The 23,633-nt window shown below is 44.6% G+C and overlaps 2 protein-coding genes across 12 annotated transcripts in view; one reads left to right on the top strand and one right to left on the bottom strand.

Moving 5' to 3' along the window:
- Positions 1–137: 137 nt before the first annotated feature.
- On the top strand, positions 138–8,594 carry nes (nestin). Its single transcript, XM_041043685.1, has 4 exons — positions 138–1,168; positions 2,178–2,302; positions 4,403–4,476; positions 5,085–8,594. The coding sequence occupies exons 1-4, from the start codon at positions 338–340 to the stop codon at positions 7,979–7,981; spliced, it is 3,927 nt and encodes a 1,308-aa protein (XP_040899619.1). The 5' UTR covers positions 138–337; the 3' UTR covers positions 7,982–8,594.
- Positions 8,595–13,556: 4,962 nt separating this feature from the next.
- mef2d (myocyte enhancer factor 2d) overlaps positions 13,557–23,633 on the bottom strand; it is an 89,389-nt gene continuing 79,312 nt past the window's right edge. For 7 of the 11 annotated variants that reach the window (XM_041043688.1, XM_041043691.1, XM_041043686.1 and 4 more), the window contains 2 exons: positions 21,337–21,387; positions 13,557–18,592 (listed from right to left, as the gene is read on the bottom strand). In XM_041043688.1, coding sequence (XP_040899622.1) covers positions 18,145–18,592; positions 21,337–21,387 — 499 coding nt within the window. In that variant the 3' untranslated portion in view covers positions 13,557–18,144. The remainder of the gene's footprint in view (positions 18,593–21,336; positions 21,388–23,633) is intronic. The other 4 variants (XM_041043696.1, XM_041043697.1, XM_041043692.1 and 1 more) reach the window with 1 other exon arrangement.

Here is a 23,633-nt window from a genome sequence, read left to right as displayed (position 1 = left end):
CCTCCTACCCCTCCATCTCATCGCATCTCATCTCTCCTTCACCATTCTCCCCCTCATCCCACTCTCTCCCTCTCCAGCCTTCAGTCTCCTCCCTCTCCATCCCCCCTCCCCTCCTGTCCAGCCCCTTCATTAACTCTAGTATGAAAGGGAAGCCTCTTGCTGGTAGTCACACTGCCAGATCCTCACAGGAGCCTCACTAACACAGAAAAAAACCCACCCACACACACACACGGACTCAGGCCTGGACACGGAGATAGAGTCGGCTGCCAAACCATAATCAGTATACCTCTGAGTGTGGCTTTGATTTCCCAAACCTCTCTTTTTTTCTAGCACTGACATGGAGCTCCACACTGTTCATAAAACCTCCCACCACAGCCACCTGGGTGAGGAGAAGCACCAGATGCTGAACCTGAACCGGCGCCTGGAGACTTACCTGAGTCGGGTCAAACTCTTAGAGGAGGAAAATGTGCTGCTTTCTAAGGAGATCCAGGCTCTGAGATGCAGCCATCATGGAGCTTTGACTCACAGGAAGGGTTTGGAGGAAGAGCTGCGGCGAGCAAGGCTGGAGCTGGATGCAGCCTGGAGGGACAGGGTCCACGCAGAGCTGGAGGTTGGCAGGCTGACTGAGGAGTTCCAAGCCCTGGACCTGCAGAGACAGAGAGAGGCTCAAGCCCACGTGAAGGCCAAGACAACGCTGGAGCAAAGCAGGAAGGAGCTGGAGGAGGAACAGAGGGCACAGATCTGGCTGAGGGAGAAGGTCAGTCAGCTGGAGCATGAGATGAGGTTCCTAATTCAAAGCCATCAGGAGGATGTGGCCCACTTGGAGGCCACATTGACCCATTCCAGAGCCACAGTGCCACCCACACTGGCTCAAAGGGGCAACGAGACACCAAACCTCCTCCAGCTGGGGCAGGAGTACTCCCAGAGGGCTACCAGAGCATGGCAGGAGGCAGCAGAGACCTATGAGGGCCAGTTAGCTCAGCTAGAGGGGACGCTTAACCAGGCCAGGAGCCATTTGACCCAAGTGGGCCAGGAGAAGAGCGAAAGCCAGCTGAGGCTCCAGGCCCTCGAGAGGGAGATCGCCTCAGCTCAGGATGTCAGGCTGCATCTGGAGAAGAATGCAGCTCAGAAGAGGGACAAACACAGTCAGGAGATCCAGCAGCTGCAGGTGGGTCCAGAATCCTGTTTATTACAAAGCAGGGCGGTAAACAAACGCTGCTCTGAGTTTTTTGCTTTGTTGATTTTTTTTATTTTAATTTTGGAAAAATTTACTGAAAGTGCAAAAAAAAAAAAAAATCTAGCAACTTCTGCTTTGTGTCGTGTTGTTGTTTCTCAAGAAGCGTGAAGTCAGTCAGTATTTGATGCTCGTGTCATAGCGTAACACAAATAGACAGTCTAAAATAAGGAAGTTACAAACCACAAGTGAACACTTGTTAATCAGGACCTGTATCTACACCCACAACAAACACAACAAACACAAACCAGAGACAGGTTTCAGTGTTAAATGTTAATGTTAAAATGATTTCAGTGAGTTCAGACACAGCTACTGTTCCATGTCAGTTGCATCAGACTTGTGAAAATCAAATACTTATTCACCAGAAGATCCTTTGGTTCTAACTGCAATGACAACATGGATGGTGATATCTCGTTTCCTGGCAAATATTCAGAGACTCCGGTGACATGCCAGATGTCCCACTGAAGGCTTTTAGGAGCATTTGTGAGTTTCCCCTCCTGGGGCCTGTCCTCCCTCGGGATGTTCATTTAATATTCTGATGCAGTGAAAACATTTGGGTCTGAAAGGGCCTGAGGAACAACACATTTACTGGGATTAGCTCCGGGTCATAGCGAGTTTGTAGAGGTCAAGCACTTTTTGTTTTTAAGGACAATATCTCTCTGTTTGGTTCTGGATAACTGCTAACAAGTTTGCATGAACTGTAAAACTTTGCAAGTCTAATAACAAACCACAGTGGAAAATCCAACCTGTGCAACTGTATTATAACAGCTTTACTTTAATATCCAGCAAATCCCTGCTTTAGATCAGCACAGTGGAAGATTAAGACCTTTTCCTCTTCCAGCGGAACAAAGAATGTTTATTTTTATTTAATCTACTACAGCGTATAGAACGCCCCTGTGCCTTTTTTTAACTTGCTCTTCCTGTTTCACTTCCTGTTTGGCAGACGCACGTAGGGGGCATGGAGGCAGAGAAGGAGGAGCTGAGCCAGCAGATAAATCACCTCCTCATGGAAAACCGAAGCCTGTTGCAGCTGAAGATGTCTCTGGGCCTGGAGGTGGCAACATACAGGTACACTGCACTGTCAGCAGCCTTTGCACATCAGGGAAATTTGATTTCTACAGCACCCATCGAGGGTCATACTCCTGTTTGTTTCTATTCTAGAAAAACAAGTGGGAGGAGAGGATCTCTGTGGGTCTCATGTCTGTGCATTAGCTGTGGAGCTGCAGACAGAACATGTTTAGCCTAGTTTGGCTGAAGGATGGGTCACAGAGGGAAACAGCTGCCCAGGTTCTGCCCAGAGATAAAAAATAAAAAAAAATTCACCGTCACGCCGTCTAAAGCTCAGTCATACACACGTTACATCATGTGTCTTTCATGCACACAATCACAAATCTAAAAACAACTATTAGTGACTTTAGGGGTAGAATGTGATAGAGATGTGTTAAGTTGGAGGCACTGACAGACTCAAGGTATGAAGACACTGTGATATTTTGCCCATCGCAGGACCTCAACACCACAGATACATCACAGATATATCATATTTAAAGGACAGGACGGTTATGTACCGTAATCTCAAATATCATGATATTGGTGCCAGAGAATTGATTGATTGACTTATCACAAAATATTCCAATGTGATATTGATTTTTTATCCAAAACCCAGCGATTGTCAGGGGCTGTTATTGCAGTACGGGTCTTGTCTTAAATTTGGTCTTAAATTTTGAAACGCATTTTTCTCTCCACACATTTCCTCTAAAACATCCCAGAGGAAACAGATATTTTATTTATTCAGATATTGACTGTCTGCTAACACGTCAGCTTTGTATTGATCAAAGATATTCTGATCAATGGGTGAAAAATAGCCACTGAAATAAGACTATTCATTTGATCACTGCCATTTAAAATGAAACAGCAGCTGGAGTATTGATAGAGACGCTTTCATGATCCGGTGGCTTTCACAGTTTCTGTGGGAAAGCAGAAACTGTGGCTCCACACACTGTGGTGTGAAAGCATTAAAACTTCACAGGTCTGATGATCTAAGAAACGAACCTGTTTCATTTCAGATGTGGGGTGAATGCCACATTCACTGCCACATTTATGTGATTTCAGACGCCATATGAAGCCTCCTCACTCTCAGCGTCAAAGCTGACTGAATCATGGGTGTTCCTAATCAGTAGTAGTTTGTCTTTGCAGCTACTCTGAAGAAAATGATTGACAGCATTCAAATACAAACTGTGAGAAGCTTTCATGCCTCAGGATCAGAGTCGTCCTGTGTAACAGAATGAAAGTATGGAAGTGAAAGTCCACACGCTGTGCTATCATCACCACCACGGCCACCCTGATGTAGATGATTAGTTTAACCTATTCAAGCGCTGCTGCTCAGTAACAGCGTTGACAAACACCCTTCAATCCAGGAGAGAAGCTGACAAATAAAGGTCCGTCTGCGGCGGCCGCAGCCGTCTGGACTAAAGGTCATCTCTCTGAAACAGCAGCCTCAGTTGTCTTGGACAGAGTAACTTATCCATTGTGGAGCTCTGTGGTGGCGTCGCCTTGCTCCTTCCCCCACCTCCTCAAAATATTGACCCTCACCCTTGAGTGAAGAGCTACCGATTTATGAGCTAATGGAGTCTAGAATAACAGCAGGAGGGTGGGGGGGCATAACTACAGGACAAATTTCAGTGTCCTTCTCTGAACATTATAGCTAGATGTTGTGTATTTCAGAGTTATATTTAATATTTTAATCAGACAGGATCTAGTACAAAATATACAGGATTGAAAAATGAGTTAAAGTGTTTGAGATGCAGCTAATTATGAGAGTATGTGCTGGAATGGAGGCTGCTGTGGCCCACACGTGTGAAAGGGGACAGTGGTGTTAGTGCTGCATGGGCTACTCATAATATCTGCTGTCATTATGTGTGTGTCCGTGAGTGTTCCCACTGTGTGTGTGTGTGTGTGTGTGAGGAATTGATGGCAGAGGTTTGTGTGTGCTGCAGATGGCTCCTCAATGGTGATGCCTTTTCCTTCATTACCATAACAACAGGCCTCAGTCTGCTTCTTGGTTCCTGTTCCTGCTCACTGCTCTGTGTGCAGCATCAAATCCTAAACGTCACAATATTCCCCTGTCTTCAGAATGTGACCTGTTTCTGTCTCCGTTTTTTTTCTCTGCAGAGCTTTACTGGACAGTGAAAGCCTCAGGGGAGACAACTCTTTGTTCAATCAGCCAAGAAACGTTTCCATCACAGGTAATTAAAGAAATGAACAGTATCCACACATCAGCACCATGTCAGCGTATGTTGCATTACCTTACTACATTAAAACGTGCCCCTTGTAAAGTTATAATTTTCCTTAGTCTAACGAAAAGCCCCTCAGAGTGGGGGACGTGTCTGATCCAGTTTCTAATCACATTAGTTTAAATGGAGAGTGGTGGGGGAGGGTCTACCTAAGAGAGCTGAGCAAAGCACTTTGGGTTCTGTAATGTAAGCCACCTAAGACAGTCCCCAAAGGTTATTGAGCCATATGGCTTTGCTTTCCGGTAACTTAGACAACAGTGAAAGGAAATGGCAATCAATATCTCCCCATTAGTGTCCAAACTCCTTTGAGTTGCATTTTAAAAAATGCTTCGGGGAGGCAGATTCTCCACAGAATCTCTGTCCCTTTAAGATTACCAGGGATTATTACTAGTCAACACTGTGTGGAGCTATCAAATATCTTAGGGTTCAGTGTATTTGGCAGACTTGTTCTAAAGTAATAGTTGGTTTCATTTAAACTGAGTGTACTGAGGAGACATCAGTACAGATTGCAGTAGGTTAGTTCATTGCGTATTCATGAGTTCTGCTTTTGTCCTCCACAGATGCTGCGTTCTGTCTGCGAGGGGTTAAAAAGAATTACCAAACCCAGCAGTCTGCTCGCCACAAGACTGCTTCTCTTTCACCGCTCCGTGTTATAACAGGAACCGCTGCAACACCACTCTGCAGCAGAAGACCTGTGACTTTCAGTGAAACTCCAAAGAATTCAAAACCTGCAGATGCAGAGGTGACAAAGTCAGCAACATGGGAAATCCCTTATCCAAAAATACTGCAGGACGGGGCTGTTGAAAATTTCAGACCACAGGAGGTTCAGGAGAAAGTGACCTATGCTGAGCCTCTGTCACCTCCCAACGAGCAGGAGGCTTCTGCTCCAGAGACATCAGGGGACAAAGAAGTAGAAGAGGAATGGAAAAGTGTTGATGATGAAACTCCTGAGGAAACAGTTGTACAGTCAGTTGTCAGTTATCAGACTGAGTCTGAAGTTAGCCACCATCAGTTTACAACACCCAACCTTACGCCATACTATGTCAGAGAGAAAGAGAAGGCCTGTGTAATCTCAGATGAATCTGATAAGGATGTGACTTCTGAAGGTCCTGCTGAAAACGAAGATGTGCAGCCGCCACTGTCTCCAGCTGATGCATGGGGAAAGAAAGAGGGTATAGGCAACATAGTAGAGCATGTGCAAGAGGAGACCTCAGACTCTGAAACTGAGGCAGTACTTGAACCAGCCCTCGAATCCGGGACGAGCAGTCCGGTCTCTGTATGTGAGCCAGGAGAAAGTGTGTTCAACCAGTTGACAGATTTCAGTCGAGATGAAAACAGCTCAAAAGATGGTGCAGCTGAGACAAGACAGGAAATAAATAATAAATCTACGACAGGGACAAATGAGACAGATGTTGAGTACAAGTTGTACCCTGATGGGGAAGAGATGGATACGTGGGATAGTGTAATAGAAAGGAAGGTTGATCTGACAGACAATGGAAAACAAAAAGATGAAGCAATAAGACAACATGCTGAACCAGAGGAAGACATATCTGCAAGAGAACTGGAGCATAAAAAGAGAGAAATCAGCCAGGATTTTGCCACAGATACACAGGAAGACGACAACGTGGCCTCAGCAGTGATGGACACAAAAGTAGACGATGATGAACAGCAGGCAGTGGTACACCAAGATAATGCTCCGCCTCCTCACAAAGATGAAGAGGATGATGATGATGAAGAGGAGGACTCTCAAAACGTCTGTGTGTCATGGAGAACTGAGCTGGAGAGCGACAGCTACGCTCAGGATAACACCCTTGCCGACACTCGTCCTCTGATACGCTACAGGAGCGACGAGACCGACGCCAACACTCAGGCATCACACATGGACGAGAGCGAGTCCAGCGAAGGTGACCAGGAAAAGAAGATCGGAGAGGCGGGAAGCGGAATGTGGAGCGATGACAAGTCAAAGAGATTTGGAACTATGGAGGATCTGTGCGAAGAAGCTGAAGGGGAAGCACTGGATGAGGAATATGACCTGGGATATACTCATACTGAGGACAAGGATGTTGATTATAGTATGACTGTAAGTGAGCATGCCACATCAGGTAACAATACAGAACATGCAGAAGGAATGATCGAGACAGTCAGTGAGGAATATTCGGATGAAGAAACTGAAGAATTTACCAAACCCGTGGTGCCCACAAATGTAGACTACGATGAGGAGCTGGAGACGGACAGACTCGTGGAGCAGGAATTAGAACACCTATCCACAGACGTCTACAGTGCTCACTTTGCACAGCAGCAGCTCACTGACAGTGGGGAGGTGTCTGTCCAGGATATGTCAGGGCAAGAAGAAGCAGGACAAACCAAAACAGATGACACGTCTTTCTGCGCAGAGTCTGGAGCGAAGGTAAACAGCAAACCAGCATCGTCCAGTACAGTTATAGATCAGCACTATGAGAGCCTATATTTCAGTGATTCGTCAGTGGTATTGCCTCAAACAGACACGCTGGGTGATGATGAGGAGGACCAACATAAAGATCGAGAAGCTGCAACTGCTCCAGAGAAGACAGATGAAGACGATGTACACAATGAATCTATGGTGACACATGCTGATGTGATGGAAGATAGATCCGGCTTTAGTGACTTTATCTACAGGCCTGATACGGAGGAAATCAACAACTCAGAGGACCCAAGCTCTGCTGCACCGCAGGAAAAGCTGCAGGATGCGGCCGCCGCCCCCACTGAGGCGAAAGAAGCTGTACCTGTAGAAGTGTCTGAGTCTCAAGAGCATCCAGTTAATGAAGCTGCAGACTGTCAGTCATTTCCTGACCTTCCAGAAACAGCTGAGTGGGAAGTCGTAGAGAGCCCAAGCGAGGACTTTGAAAGCAGTGATCAGAATGAAAGTGAACAGAAATGTGATGGTGTGCCTGACTCAGCTGAAAGTCACCTCCACGATGACGAAGGTGCTGATCAGGGCCTAATGACATGTAAAGAGGAGCCACTAGAGATTTCCCCCGACTACGTGCCTAATGAAAACGATATCTTCGTGGTGAAGGACTCAACAGTAGAACTACTGAAGACAAATGGCAAAGACAGTGGGCACCATGGTGTTTTCAGCTCTGGCACAAAGAATGACTTCTGGGTGTCCTCCTTAGAGAGTGGTGCCACCTATCAACCAGATGGAGCCTGTAATGAAGCAGCTGAGCAAACCAATCAGAACCTTGGGTTTGGTGACAACCTAGTTTGGGGGAATTCGGCCAACTCGAATGTGGTTAACGGGAACTCCAGGGTGGATGCTGACTCACCTAAAGCCCTGGCTGCTAGAAAGGCGCAGGAGCAGATCCATTTGGAGGTGAAGCAGGTGTTGTGCAGAAATGCTGTTGAGGGGGAGCTGGTCCATTCTGAGGAGTCTGAAGCTGAGGGTGAATCCTGGTCATCTGGGGAAGAACCAGTATAAAAAGAAGTGAAAAGTTAGAGTTAGACCAGTTTTAGACCTAATCAGTGTTAGTCAGAATGTTTCTGTACAATGAATTTACTATGAAAACCAAAGTCGTGCCTTGGTGTGCACCTCAGTGACACTAACCACCAATGTGCCAATTCTGTCTGTGAAGATATTGAGCTCTTGCTTTACTTCCTTAAACTGACACATTTCACTAAACATTTTTTTTCTTCTTCCTGATTCTTCAAACCTTTCAGTCTTTCATTGTGCATGTTGTAGAAGAAGGTTGAGAGTTTCTGCATGAGGGAAAAGCATGAAGACAGAACAAAGAATGTCATTTGAAAGTCAAAGTGTTTATTGATCACTGCCTAACCTGATTGTACTGACTGATGGAAATCAATGAGCCCAGAAGGGGTGGATTCTTTGCAGAGCTGCTGTTTCATGATGCGCCGAACAAACAGATGGAGTTCTGATAGTGAGTAAGCTCATTTCACTGGACAAGTGAAAAGAGTCGAGATGACAGATTCCAAAAAGCAAACTCTTCTGTTTTTATTTGTTTGGTCTGATGAAGAAGTAAACTGGTTTAACTTTTTATTTAGATCCATAGTTTTTTTTTGCTGCGGTACATTTACAGTCCAAAATAAACTCTAGATTATTTGAAATGCTCCGAGTCTCTTTGTTTGTTCATCTTGTTTGCTAACAGAACACCTCACATACGCATTCTGACACTACGCATACTGACACTATCTAAATGGGCATAAACAAATACAAAAGGTTCCAATAATAAAGAACTTACTGGGGTTTAAATGTACCAAATTACATTGTTCTTTCCAGAGAACTTCCCAGAAAATGATCAAAATTATAGACCTGTAAACTAAAGTGTTACCAGGGCAATTATAGAATCATGTGGGATGAATCATGCGGTACCAGGAGCAGGTATTTGTCAGTAACTATGGCACTGAAAACTAGATAAATGCCAGTTCTTTAAAACTGGAAATTGGTTAGCAGAGCTTGATGAGACAAGCCTCTGAAACTATAAACCTTCTCCTAAAGTCGAGTTTGAGAGCTGCATCCTGAAGACAAGGTCAAGAAACCAGCTGCTCGCTGCCTTCCAGCAACATCCACCCCTGTTTCCTGTGGGGTTTACACCGAGGAAGGCTGTGACGCTGTGTGTGCCCGTGTGTTTGTGTGTGCCCGGACTTGGCAATATCCCAGCTTCACTGACCTCAAAGCAGGCGAGCTAACAAAGCAGCGTCGGGGCCCTCCACAAGCACACAGCCCTCCCACGAGACGGTCAAGGAAAAAGAAGGAACAATGTGTGACCTCATCTCCTCCCCCACCACCCCCACCCCAACCACAGCCCCTCGTCATTCATTAGTCAGTTTACCAAACAATGATGGCTATTTTAGTGGGTGCTAGCCTCCTCGCTGCCTAAATCTGCCCAATGAGTGATTTGGTGAGGAAGGAAACCACAGACGGTCTCATTCACTGGGCTGAAGTGCAGGAATGGCATTACGGCAGCTGTCTGGCATGCTCCTATTCTCCACCCATCAATAGAGCTGTCCCACCCAGACCCCCACACTCACCAACTGTGGTAAAATTGGATTAGAGCAGCAACACATGAGATTCAAATGGAAGGATTCGTGGATATTATGATTCATTTCCAAACGTTAATAGGTTTATGGATTCCTTAGTTCATGAATGAGTGTTTGTCACCATTTGATCTACAGATGCGATAAATGTGGACTTGTGTTCCATCTTCTTTACAAAGAGAGCTGTTACAAAAGCCATTGCTCATGATTAGGAAATATTCAGGAGGCATTTAACTCACTGGATTCTGCTGAATATTGTCAGTTCAATAAAATATAAAAAATTACAGCACTTTTTGTAAATCTAAACGCTTTTAAACTTCAAAAGTTCCAGCCTGATCCAATTTTTTCACCATAGCACAAAAAACTTGAGTGTTTTAGTTAAGATGTTAATTAAAAGAGTTTGGCTTGAACTAATATGGCTAAGTTTAAAACAAGCCTGGGAGCATCAAGGGAACCTGCTGGTTTTGAAATATGTGAGTGTTTGTGTAGTAAAAAGTTAGTCTGGCACAGTTCTTAAATTTGAAGACATTTGGCACAAATTAGTAGTTACCACTAAATCACCTTGGAGGTTGAAAGTATCTTTTGATGGCTGCATGAATCGTTTTTATTCCTTGGCAACTTAACGCAGTGAAACCCTGTTACTGAGGGTCAAACCAACCGCCAACAACACGTGTTCACCGCGTGCCAGGGTTTCACTAACAAGCTCCCTGGTTACCGCAAGACTTGGCGAAGCTGCTGATAAAAATATTGTGTTTGCAGTGACACATCAGCACAGCTAGAATATGGTTTGGGCAAACTGCAACCAATTACAAATACATAGACCAGACCAGACTGTACCATCTACCGCTTTTTCATTGTTTGCATGTTCAAATTTCTTACAAACTGCATCACTGACGCATCCTCAGGTCTCGCTGCTGTGAAAAGCATCAATCTCACAGGAATTAATGCACTTTAACAGCAAAATGCAGCAAAAGTACAGATATAGCTGAAGACACCTTGAGTATCAACACGTTTGATTGGTCCAACCGTGACCAATGGGCGTTGGCAGCTGGGGGGAGGTGTCTTTGTACAAGTGCTTTAGGAGATGCATAAACCTCTTTGAGCTCTTTGTGGTTGTGTGTGCTCCCACAGCCATCTGCCATCCGTCAGCCCGTCTCTCCCATTGATTTACTCCTGATGTCATTGTTGTGGATGATGGAGGACGTGTCTCCACTGGGTTTTCCCACTTTAGATCCACATTACATCAGAAAAGGCCTGAATGCACATAAACTTCTACTTAAAGACTGTCTCAACAATAGGCTGAGCCCAAGTGGAAAGTTTTAAGAGTGTTGCACCTGTGCACCGACACACCTTTCTGTATAAACAGAGCAAGGTCCCCTGGGTCTGAGTCTGGGTTTACTGGAAGATGGAGCGAGAGAAAATAAAAGTAAGCGCAATGCAGATTGGGTTTTGCCATGCATCACCTGCCAGACTGCGAGAGGTGTCGATGACTTGCCTGTGACTTGGAGCTGAAGGCATCAAATCACCAGTTATCAGCCTGTATGAAAATAGAGCAGAGGTTGCACTGCAGTGTGCAATCTGCTAACAGCAGCTGCAGGTCAGTTCGGGGCTGACTCGTGACTCGTGATAGAAGATAAAGACTCTAATCTTTCATGGGAACAATATTAGCTGTGACCTGGATGTTTGAGCTCACGTGTCACGTGTTTTATTACTGACGACGACTCTTTCTTGGCTTCTTTCTTGACTGGAGCTCTGTTAGAACAAAAATCCTTTGACGTCAGTTAGTTGTGCCGAACACTGAGAAGTTCCATTATCACTGATTAATGTCATGTCTCTAAATTGGACTGCTGTTTAACATTAGGCCCTCTGAGAGGTTTGCAGCAGGTTTAATCGAAAACAGGAATTCAGAGTCTTTCTTCTGTGTGGATAACTTTAAAAACAAAAACAAAAACAAAACAAACAAACCCTTATGAACAGGGTTAGAATATGTTTTGTTCAGGAAAAACAAACCTGCCTAAAAAGACTTTTGAATATAATGAATGTAATAACTGCCAGTGATCGGATGTAAATGTGGTGCAGGCAGAAGTGAGATGAGTTAGTTCCTCTGTTGTTGTGTATCTGTGTGTGTGAGCAGATGCTCTCATGACAATCTAATTAGCGCACAGATATTAAGTTAGATATGTAACAGGCCACAAACATGAACACACAGAACACGAAGGACGGCAAAGAGGAAGACAGTCACATCCACTCCACCACTTCTCTGTCTCAGTCAGGAACCACAACCACAACCCTGTTTCACACAAACTGCAAATATTAACATACAGAAAACCAGCTAAGCGGTAACGTGTGGGCTATCTTCAGATATATTCACACCAACCCTATATTATCATGGTTATTATCAAGTTGCTGGTAGTAAACACACACACACACACACCCTAACAGAGTAGAAAGAGAGGATCACCGGCAGAAAAATGGAATCAGGGTGACTGTTCCACAGACAATGTCTGGACTGTCCAGTTGGACATCTGACAGAGCTGCATGAAAGTGTGTGTGGTTATTATTAGTTGCCTGTTGAGCCAGGAGTGTGTGTCTGTCTGAGACATGAGCCCAACGGCTGCTGTGGACAAACCAGCTGTCCCCGCCAGCTGACAGCCTGCGGTCGCCACAGTCCGTCCTGGGTAGTTCGGGCGAACATTTGCGTGGGAGTCATCCCACCAACGTTACGTCTTCTCTCTGCAGTCCAGTCCTAATTACACGACACGCTGAACTAAAAGTGGTTAAAGCTGGTTTGAAAACTCTTGGGAAACAGGATCTGCTTAAGTACATGTACTTCTTTATTTACTTTCCAGCTCTGTACATTTCAGACATGTATTTTTGATCACATTTTGCTGAGTGGACCTCTTCCTGCCTTTCTAACCACTTTCTGAGTCTAATGTAAAAATAGACTTCAGCATGGTGGCATGTTTGAAAAGCCTGGAGGGCAGTTCAGTTCCTATGATCACAAAATAATTCTTCTTAACTGACGGGTGCTGCAAAGCTTTGTTTACCCATTAGCACAAAATAATTGTTCTTTGAGTCGGAGTTTTGACACCTAATGTTGAGATGAAGGAATAATTGATTTTGCTGAGATAACAGGACAAACTGTTTTCATGTGACTCATCTCCAGGAAAGATGCCGGTTATACTGGAAAATCATGCATAACAATATTTAAATATATTCAAAATGTACTTTTTAAAAACTAATGTAGAAATCCTGCCTACAAGCTTTTTAATTTTTTGTTGTAATTTAGATTTTTGGAGACAGAACGGCTTCATTTCAACCACAGCACCCTGTGTCAGCACCCTGCTGAAGTGCCTTTGAGCAAAGTATTATTATTATTATTGTGGCTTCACAGTATGAACAGAATGTCCATCCTCAGACCATTAGCTGTTTCTGTCCCCTGAGAGGACAGCGAGGACGAGGAGGGGGAGGACAGAGCTCGTCTCTTCTGAGGGTCAATTAAGTCATTGATTTCATTGATCTGAGCCTGGAATGGTTTCGTGTGTCAGAATCAGCTGAGTGACACGTTAACGTCATTCTTTAATACTGTACTTATTTTGTATAAAAGGGATAAAAAGGTTTTTGCTGAGTCATCACCATTAAAATGCAAATTCTCCCTCCTGCAGCACCATGAAAGTAAAAGTACACTCATAGAAAATCAGCATAAAGTAATTATTTGAAAATATAACAAATAATATGAATAAATATATTTACACATTTCCACATGCTTTTGCTGGAAATATTTCAGAGATGTGAGCCTCTGGGCCTGCCGGCAGCTTTCAGTCCATCCCTGCAGCTTCTGACCTGAAACACAGACACACACACACACACACACACACACACACACAACCAACACAAAGCATTAGAGTGACATCTAGTGGTGGCAGCAGGGTAATGCTGTCACATCACACCGCAGGGCAGAAAGACACAAACTCACAATGAATGACACAAAGTCAAACATGTCCGTAGGTCAACTTGTCTATTTAATATATAAAATACGGTAAAACATACGCAAAAAGGGGAGGAGGGTAAGAGGGGACCAATGGATACTTTGGTACAATAACAAACACTTTTTTTTTGTAAAAGCAGTATAGAATTTGTAATAACATATCAGTGCATACTTTATTTATGAAAATATACACAAATTGTATATCATTCTCCAAAAACAACAAAAAATTATCTTTACAACAAAAAAGCAGACTAGCCGAACACAATATATTAGCTATAATTTATTTTAAATTTTTCTTCAATTTCATTTTTTTTTCTTAAATGTATTTCTGTGTGATGTATATTTGTGTCGTTACATTTTATTTCCTATAACATAATTCACTCTTGTCTTGTTTTGAAACGCCCATGCATTGACATCATTGTGTCTGGTCAGAAATAAGTTAGACGTGTCACACTGCCCTCCCCCCCCCCCCACTTCATGTTACCATGTGTGGACTAAGAGGTTTGTACATTGGACTCAAAGTTGCAGCATTGAAGCGGTCTGTCGCCGTCGACTCGTTCAGCGCCTCCGTCCACAGCCACACGTACTAATATCACTACGCGTGTGTTGTTTGTTTCATGTCGTAAAAATCGTGCAACATTAGTAACACCCTTTTTGAAGAAAAAAAAAAGAAAAAAGAAATCCCAAAAAAGAGAAAACAAAAAATATATTTATAGAATATTTTTATATAATAAAATTAAATCAAATTCCAAATAAAACAAGATGCCTAACCTACACAAAAAAACTCAATTTCTATATCATCACGACAGCTACCGTCAGAGGACGCTGCGGTAATGATGATGATGATAATAATAATAATAATAATAATAATAATGATAATATCAATTCTCAGAGAACAATTAAAACAGACTGTCACCAGCACAAATTAACACTGGAAAGTGAGTGAGACTTCTAAACATCATTATACAGGAGCAAGTAGCATTTCTTTGAAGGGTGGGGGGCAGGGGGGGGGGGGGTGGTGGGGGGCGGGTGCAGGTTCATAAAACTATTTCTCAGCACGATTGTCTTTCTGTTTTGTTATTACAGCGACCCCTAGTGTCGTTCCAAAGAACGTATCAGTGCTTCATTAGAGCTCTGGCTCTCCCGCTGACCGTAGCAAAGGATGCCATGTGGTTTGGTTTTTGGATGAACCTATGGCTTGTGGCCTTAAAAGCGGGGTCGAGTTTTTTTTTTTTTTGTTGTTGTTTTGTTTTTGTTCGAGGCTCATGGCACAACAGTCTTAACAGTCAAAGTGTTTACACTCGGGGGATTTATGTTCACTCTGCCACACGCTCAGAAAAGCAATATTGACACTCAGACTTGTCAGAGAGTGGATGAGAGTGAGCGACAGACGGAGAGAGAGAAAATGAGAAAGCAGAGATGAAGTGAGAAGAGGATGATGGGAGTAGTGTGTGATGAGGCTGGGAGTTGGGGGGGGGGGGGGGGGGGGGCGAACGTGTTACCCATGAAAATGACCCAAAAATAATTTGACTTGTCATTTTAGCGCTGGCACCCGCTGTCTGGACGGAGTAAACAGGAAAGGAGTGTGTAATGAAATGTGTGTGTGTGTGTGTGTGTGTCTGTGTGTGTCGTCTTGAGATTAAGCTTCCACAGAGGGGGGAGGAAAACCAGTGTGAGTGAGTGACAGGGGTGAGAGGGAGGTGAAGAGGGCCTGCCCATGAGAAGGATGTGGTGGCTGGATGTGGTAAAACCCAAAGTCGACAAGTCTGCGTTGGATTTGGGAGGTAGTCATTAAAAGATCACGACTCGTTCTGAAACCTCCGGCTTAACGACAAATGATATCCAAACTCTGCCTCCAAAGCTTTTAACAAGCACATGGATGAAGGCTGAGAGTGCTTTCAGGAAAAATAAATACAGGAATTTGCACGTTGACCACTATGTTTTTAGAAACATACTCACTAAGACCTAAATCACCCGTTACATCCTTCACAGTCCTGTTACCTTCATGGTCTTTTTACGTCTCTGCAGCCAAACAGTGACAGGCGAAGGAGAGATCCTTTAAGCTCAGACACATGGCTTTTCACAAGAGGTAGAGGTGAACCTCTAAAACAAAGACGGGGATGGGGGACATCATTTATTATCTGTGAGTGTGATCTAGAGTTTGACTGATATGTTTGTGAGAGATATCGGTGGCATTTTTGTACAGAAGCTGCAAATACTCAAAACTTTGATATGGCAAAAAAATGACTTGATAATATGTGGTGATTATATCTGGAGATAGAACAGCGATGAAACAGTTCGTTGTGTTAAAAAGAGAAAGCTTTATAGTCCGTGATTAATTCCATTTATAATTCCTAGGTCCTGCTCAGCTGTTATTTTGAAAAAAATATAACACAATGTTCATTAAATGCTCCAGTAATTTCTTTCATTATTCCTGTTTAAAATGGTGAATTATCTAATGAAGTATTTGCAAAAATACTTCTTAAAAAACACTTTGAATTTGTGTTTGTCGTTAAATTTTCTAATTTCTCTTCCTGTAATATTTTATATCACAGTTCATTTTCTTCTGCTTTCATATTTACGGATTCTGTTTTGTTATCAAACTGAATAAAATGAATTCAGTTAATTTCAAACACAGGAACACAGAACAGGAGCTCTGATTGGTTGATGTATGGTAATAAATTATTTAAAATAAACTACAAACAAAACAGAATTTGGAGGATTAAATAAAAAGTGCTGATTTGTATCTCAGTTGCTGATTATTGGATTTTTAACGAAAGCCTTGAAGCCAGCCAGGTGCATCAGTCTAACCCCAGTGTGTATGTACAGTGTGTGTCTATGGGTCTGATGTGTTCAGGTGTCGCAGGGGGTGGGGTGGTGGGGGGTTAAGGTAAAGTGCGCTCCATCAGTGACAGAGTCCTAACCATTACTCACTCAAAACAGTCCGAGTCGCCACGGCTACGTCTTCCCTTTCTGCCTCTATAGCACCCTCTCTTGGCTCGTGGACATATTACACTTTATTTACACGCATAAATAATAATAAAAAAGAGACCGATCCACTGAGAATCAACCTGTTTGCTTTTTTTTTTTAGGTTTCGTTGAGGGATATCCTGCCGAATATATAGTTTATATATACAATCCCTGTCGTCTGTTGTAGTCTCGTGCCTCAGATGCAGAGCTGCCCTTGCTACCGCCTGAAGCTGTTTAAATATATACTTGTATATGATCTATTTTTTTTAAACCTTCAAAACACCTTATCCCTGTCACACAAAAGCCACAAAGGTTACAGATTGCTTATATACATGGTACCTCACGATTCTCCCCTTTGAACATCAGCTATCTATTCAAAACATGAGTCGCTTCACAAAAATAATTTCTGCTGTGTGCACTGGACACTGTGTGTTCAAGGATCAAATTGAGAATGAATATTTGCCCAAATCACTTTGTTAAAAAAAAACAACAAAAAAACAAAACACAACCAGTTGAGGTAACAAACCTGTATACACACACGCACACACGCCAAACACACACACACACAAACACACCGCCGTTCTCAGCATCTGTAGTTGACACGATGTGGGCAAAACTAGGAGAATCTGCGTCATGTGTCGCTGAGCTGTTGCAGCTCGTCCCTGATTCAAAGAAAAGCAGTCTTTTACCTCGGCAACGAATCATGTTCCTCGTTTTACAGCTAGTCTGCACGGTTCACGTTAAATATAAACATGGCGCTTGTCAGTCTTGTTTGGGGCCAAAGTGCCGTCCTGCTGACGTGGTCGCCGGCTCGGCTGGGGAGGGAGGCGAGTTTTTCTTTTAGTGTCTTCATATTCAAAACCGAAACAAATCCAAACTCTAAAGATCAACAGTCAAGACAGAAGGACAAAACTCCACGCTTTAAAAAGAGTTAAACGGCCCCGGCTCTTAGAAAAGAAACAAGAATCTAGAGCGATAGCAATACAACCGTGGTTGGGCTGACGTGTACAAAGATGTGGACTCATTTGGTGGCACTGACTTAATACAGCGCTGTCGTGTTTGACCAAACCTACTGTGGATAAACAGACAGGAAGGACATGAAGGTGGGCTAATATCACCAGCCGCGATCAGGGGCTGGAAAAGGCTGGCACGTCTGTCAGGTGAAAAAGTCCAAGTGGCCGAATTTAGGGTTTGACTTGCCACAGTGGCCTGATTAAAAACTCGCTCACTTCTCTTCAAACAGCTGAATCAAGTTCATCGGAATTATTTTGACTAACAATCCCTGGTTTGGTGGCTTAACCCCTCAGGGTTCTGTGTGTGTGTGTGAAAGTACAGTAGAGTTCAAATGTGTATGCACATTGCCTTACAGGTGCGCGTCAGTGTCCACATGTGCAACATGAGAGAGTGTTAGCATGCTTTTTCTGTGTGTATATGTGTGTGAGGTCAGCATTTCCTGTGTGGCAGTCGGTTACGGGGTTGATGGTGGGTGTGTGTATATGTGTGTGTGTGTGTGTGTGTGTGTGTATGCACAGGGAGACTGGGGGTGTCGGAGCGGGCGGGGGCATGTACACAAGCCACAAGTACACATCTCCATCCTCCATCTGTCCATCCTTCTCTCTCCGGTCATCTCTTTATGTGACCCAGGTATCCAGTCTCATTCTCTTGACATTGGTCCCATCCTGCTCTTGGGGCTCGGCCGACGAGGGCCGCAGGAGGACCATGGTGGGCTGCTGGGCCCCGGCGCCAACCTGGTGGTGGAAGTCCGGACCCCCGGCTCGACCCTGGGTTCCGTCGTCCCGGTCGCTGCCCTCGTACGAGCTGCCGTTGCTACTGAGGCTGTCGACGGGCGAGCGACCCTGACCTCCCGCTTCCAGGCGCAGGGTTCCAGGATAGGCCACTGACACCAGACCTTGTCCCTGGACTTGACCCTGGCCCCCTCCGCCTCCACCTCCCCCAGCGCCACTGGTGGAGCTGGGAGTGCTGCGGTCACGGTTTGGCGAGACAGGTTCGGACTTGATGTTGACGTTTGGGTTTGTGTTGACTGTCAGTGCAGCGCCCTGAGGTATTTGGCCCACGGGCCTGCAGAGATGGAGGAAGAGAAGGAAGGAAAGAAGAGGACAGAGATGGAAGGAGGACAGTGGGAAACAGAAAGAATTAGTTACCAACATTAACAAGTATCAGTTACAGAACTACTTGTATTTTCCTTGAACTTTACATGAGAGCAGATGTTCATTAGACAACAGTTTGCAGGGATGAAACAAACAGCTCAGCCAATACTGCAAAAAAATTCAAGGAACAGTCGACGTCACACGAATGCATCACCATATGCAGGTAAACAGAAACGCCAGCCATTTTCAAAGACAAAGACCCAGGACACCCAGGCAGTCATATAAACCAGGCAAATGTAGGCTTGGGTGGACCTCAGCACATGGAGGACAAGGACAGAAAAACAAACAGGACTACATTTTAGGTCACACAGAAGCACAGTCCAGAAGCCATGCAGCCAAAACCCTCGCATTTGTTTTTTTTTGGTTCATCCACTTTCTACAATTACAAGCAAATCGCAGCTTGTAAAATAAGTCACGGGGGATGAGAAGTCTTCTTCTTTGCTTTAAATTTCCTTCTCTGATATTCAGATTATACCAGGTGTAGAAACAGATGAATAGGAGCATCAGTGCACAGTGTATTTCTGTTCTTTCTCAGCATGACAAGCTGTTGGCGAGCAGATTCATCTGAACATCAGAACATCTGTCTGCTCCTTCTACCTTTAATAACCCTTTGCATCCTGGGACTCTGTCAATAGTTGGTTTGGATCATGACTCTCCGGTAACAAACTTCACCATAGCTCACAGCTGAAGATCACAACTGTGACTGCAGCAGTTTTAATGCTCTTACAGTCAAACACCCAAACAAAGCACCAAAGGCTGTGATTACACAGGACACCTTCTCCTGACAGACCTTTGAGAGAGGACTCCGTCAAAGGGCTGTTGTTTGTGTTCCATGCACCAGGTGCTGAATGCTGCTCTTTACATATCTTTGTCATTCTGTCCTTTTGTCGCTCAGACTTTTTTTTTTTTTTTGCACAGCCCGTCACCATCTGCATCCTCAGATCGTTCCAGGAGATTCAGCGGAGGGTCCGTGTTCCACCTGCTGTCAGTGTTCAGGCCGAAAACAGCACTGAGCCCTGAGAACACGGCGCCCTGCGCTTCTGCCAGAGAGACTGAAATATCATACATATATTTATCTACAGAATATACAGATGCTAAAAAAAAACTGCACAGAGGCTTACAGAAGTGTGAAGAACTCAGGAGTTATCACAACAACAACAACAAAATCGTATCCTCTGACTGAACGTGATTTCTGTGCACGTGCTCAAAGGTGCTCGGGACAAAAAGCTCACATCTGTGCCTGCGCCTCTACCTGCCACAAGTCTTTTATCAACCCCTCCCCCCCTCGCACTCAGCCTCCCCCTCCTCCCCCACTGGCTGGAGGCTGAGTTGAACCTGTCACTGAGCCAGGCACCGGCTGTTGACGCTGCACTGTGGCTCGCTCCTTTGTGACGGCGTCGACAGGACGAGAAGAGATTGTGCTCGTTCTCTCTCTCTCTTTCTTTCTCTCTCTCTCTCTCTCTCCCCCCAACTTGACACAGTCGATCTGAATTTGAAGCCCCCAATTACTGCGCTTCACCCCTCGGGTGTGTTCTAATATGTCATATCATGAGCCATCTGCAGCACTGTATCTCTAATATTCCCTCAATTACTGGCAGACTGAGAGGGGAATTTAAGATAGCACTCCTTCAGGCGATCTGGGTCTGTGGCACTCAGTGTCCTCCTCCGTCTGACACACACACACACACACACAGAAGTCCCTCGGTGGCGGTGAGGCTCACGCCGTCTCCTGCTGCACCCACTTCATCAAGCCTGTGCGTCGTGGCCCGGGTCGGTGCAGGTAGATGGATGGCGGTGCCACAGGGGTGCCATTGTTATGGCGAGTGAAAAGGGCCGAGTCAGCGTGCCGGTGACAGTGATGAAGGCGAGAGCGGCAGGCTACCCCTCAGTGCTAACAACACAGCGAGCACAGCCAGAAGCAGACACTTGGTTACAGTGCGGTGGGGGTGAGATGCGGCCGTGTTTCCCAAAATGCTTTGCTTTTCTGAGGAACGCCAAACTGCAGAATAACTCTCTTCTTCAGTTAAATTCAAATCACACAGATTTACTGAAGTGTTAGTGGTTGCATTCTGGGAAATGTAGGATCCAGTATTTTTGGACAGTGTCTCGTATCTCTGCTGTTAGTCTGATTTAATCTGTCTCTTGTGAGTCCAACAACTTTATGAATTTGAATTTTGAAATCTGTGAATTAGTCCTTTAATTCTAGTAACATTAAGTAAATTTTGTGTTATATGTGTAGTTGTTACTGTCCCACTCACTGGACACTGAAGGTTTTTCATGGGCTGCTAACACTATGACAGGTACACAGAGAGAAGACACTCACGTCTTTTTGGTCATTTTGGGGATTAGAAAAAAAAGTGTAAAAATAAAACAAAGCAGTCCTGAAAACACATCATCAGGATCAAAAGATAAAACAAATGTAAATTAGTTAAAAACAGGAATGAGAAGTTGCGTAGTTCTGTTCTCATTTCCAGTTTTTTTTAATAAAAAAAAAACTTTCATTTGCCGTATCCTGTTACTGTCATCGGCCCAGCTGCCCCACAGGAATCCTTCATGTTAAAGTTCTGACACTGAGCTGAGGTTCCTCTGTGCAGCAGATATTTTGGGAAAGCAGCGTGCCGTAGCTGTGTGACTAAAGTGTAGAGAGTACAGTACCAGCAGAGGCCCTCCTCCCTGCCAAAGAGCAAGTTGGACTGAGAGGCCAAGCTGTGGAGGGAGGTGGAAAAAGAGACAAGCAAGTTTAAAAAAGCTAAAACAGCAGGGAAACAGTGGGACGGCAGCCAGTCGTGGTCAGTCCAGACAGGGTTACTCCAAAAAACAAAAGGCCCAACAGCTGCTTCAGTCACACTGAGATGTCGTTAGAGAGTGTTAAAGCCTGTGCTGACACAAATTTGACAGTCGTCCACACGCAATGCATTTTTACAGTCAGCACCAATAAACCTGAATTCTTGGGCTTTCTCTAAAACTGGATCAGGCCTGTGGGAATTCTCAGCGCAGGCTGTCATTAAAGGTATACACAGCAAATTCTCATTCAGTGGATCTCAGGCTGTTACACTTCCCTTTATTGGATTTGCTGCTATTTACTGGTTTAAGCTTTTACTCTGGTTTGACTGGTGCACGAGGAATGAAATGATTCTGCAGAATTACTTTCTCCCACTTCATGACTTAACTCCTGTCTTCTGAGAATTTACTGGAGCTGAAATCGTCGTCTGCTTGTGAGAGTCCAACATGTTGGAACCATCTGATGCCAGAAATCAGCCTGATTCTGATTCTGATACCCAGCTCCTCACAGCTGCACACAGAGTCTGAGATTTTTAACATGGAACAAATAACCTGTGACCGTCTTAAATCACTGTGATGAGTAAACAGTTCATACGCTTGGTGCTGAATAAAACTTCTGAATTCTTTTTATCTTCCATATAACAGGAATCTTAATGAAGCTGCTGCTGTTCTTCCTCTGTGGTTCCTAATCTGTAGTCTGGGAAGACACTGACTCGTCCTGGGAGGTTTTACTGAACAGCCTCTCACTGCATGTCTGCGTTGTGCCCAGCCGACAAACAGTGTGTCCTGTAAGCAATTTAGCAAAGTGTGCACTGTCTGCAAGTGTACTTATTTTTTTTTTTGGTCTGTTAAACCACAGCTGAGAGAAAGTGAAAAGAGGAAGAGGCAAAACAGACTGAGAGAGACAAAGTGGGTTTCTGTGGTCGAAAAACAAGAATAAAGTGAGAAGAGCATCGGGAAAAAGCTTCAGCCACCAATAAAACAGTCCATCCATTCTGTAAGCTCCACACACAGAGACCTAAATGGATGAAGCAAATGGACAAAAAGCACTGACGCACTGGCATACAATGTCCCCAAAAGTTGTTCTGTTCATTTCCTGCTCAAACGTCCCAAATGGAGGCTTCGTCTGCTGATAACACATCGACTCAGTGAGGAAACAAACAATGACAACATGTCCTGCAACAAACAACAAACGGCGTCCGGAGAGCACTTCCATATAAACAGGCAAGTTCAAGCTGAAAGCGAGGCTCTGCGGGGGGAGGGGGGGTGGTTTAGGGGGCAGCCATGACATTAACATTTAGATTGGTGAGTGAGGGGGCAGATGAGAGTCAACAGGTGAACGCCAAATTAAACTGGGCCTGACAAAAGAGCAGGAAATAAGCTGACAGACGGAAGTAGTGGAAGACGAATGATTAAAAAGGGGGATGAGAGTGGGTAAGATGACAGAAATCATTTCCTCGCGGAGCCTGCGGCGAGGAAAAGTGTGGACGACAGCGAAGGCGAGGCCCGCTGCCAAACCGTCAATCACAGTTTGATTGGGAGGGCTTGTTCGCGCAGTGTGAGGCCGCGCTGTGTCTGGGCTGCAGGAGTGCCCACGCCTGCCCATGCTGTCCTAGGACGGCGCGATTTCCCGTTCTGCTGTTCTGAGAACAGTTTGGTGTGCTGGGAAAGCTTCCCACGTTTCTGTGGCGCTCGCTTGTTTTCGGTGACAGTTATTCTGTCATTCTGATCCCACACACAGCTCCGTGAACCTGCCTGCTGTTCATCCCAGAGTCAGACCTGAGGGTACGGAAACTCTGCCACGACCCACATCTGGGCTGCTCGATTAAGGATCCGTTTAAAAACCCCGCTCATTCAGTAACATCCTGATTATTGTTCACTGTGTTTTAAGTCACGTCCTCACACACATGCTGAATATAACTGTTCATTACCTACACTTAGGGAAGCAACCAATGATCATTCTCATTAATCAGATCGTTTTCTCGTCCAGAGCGACGTCTTTTTAAACATCTTCTTTTTTCCAATCAACGGTCCAAAACCCAGAATTACACAGATATTCAGTTTATTATTACAGAGAAGTAAGAAAACTACAAAATCTGATGTTTGTGTTTCTGACTAATTAATCGATAAGTAGATGAATCGATAATAAAACTGATCATTGGCCGTAGCCC

Source organism: Toxotes jaculatrix, chromosome 8 (genome assembly GCF_017976425.1).
Source record: "Toxotes jaculatrix isolate fToxJac2 chromosome 8, fToxJac2.pri, whole genome shotgun sequence".
Taxonomy (NCBI): Eukaryota; Metazoa; Chordata; class Actinopteri; family Toxotidae; genus Toxotes; species Toxotes jaculatrix.
The sequence above is the reverse complement of the archived record's forward strand: the minus strand, read 5'-3'. Positions and strand labels throughout refer to the sequence as shown.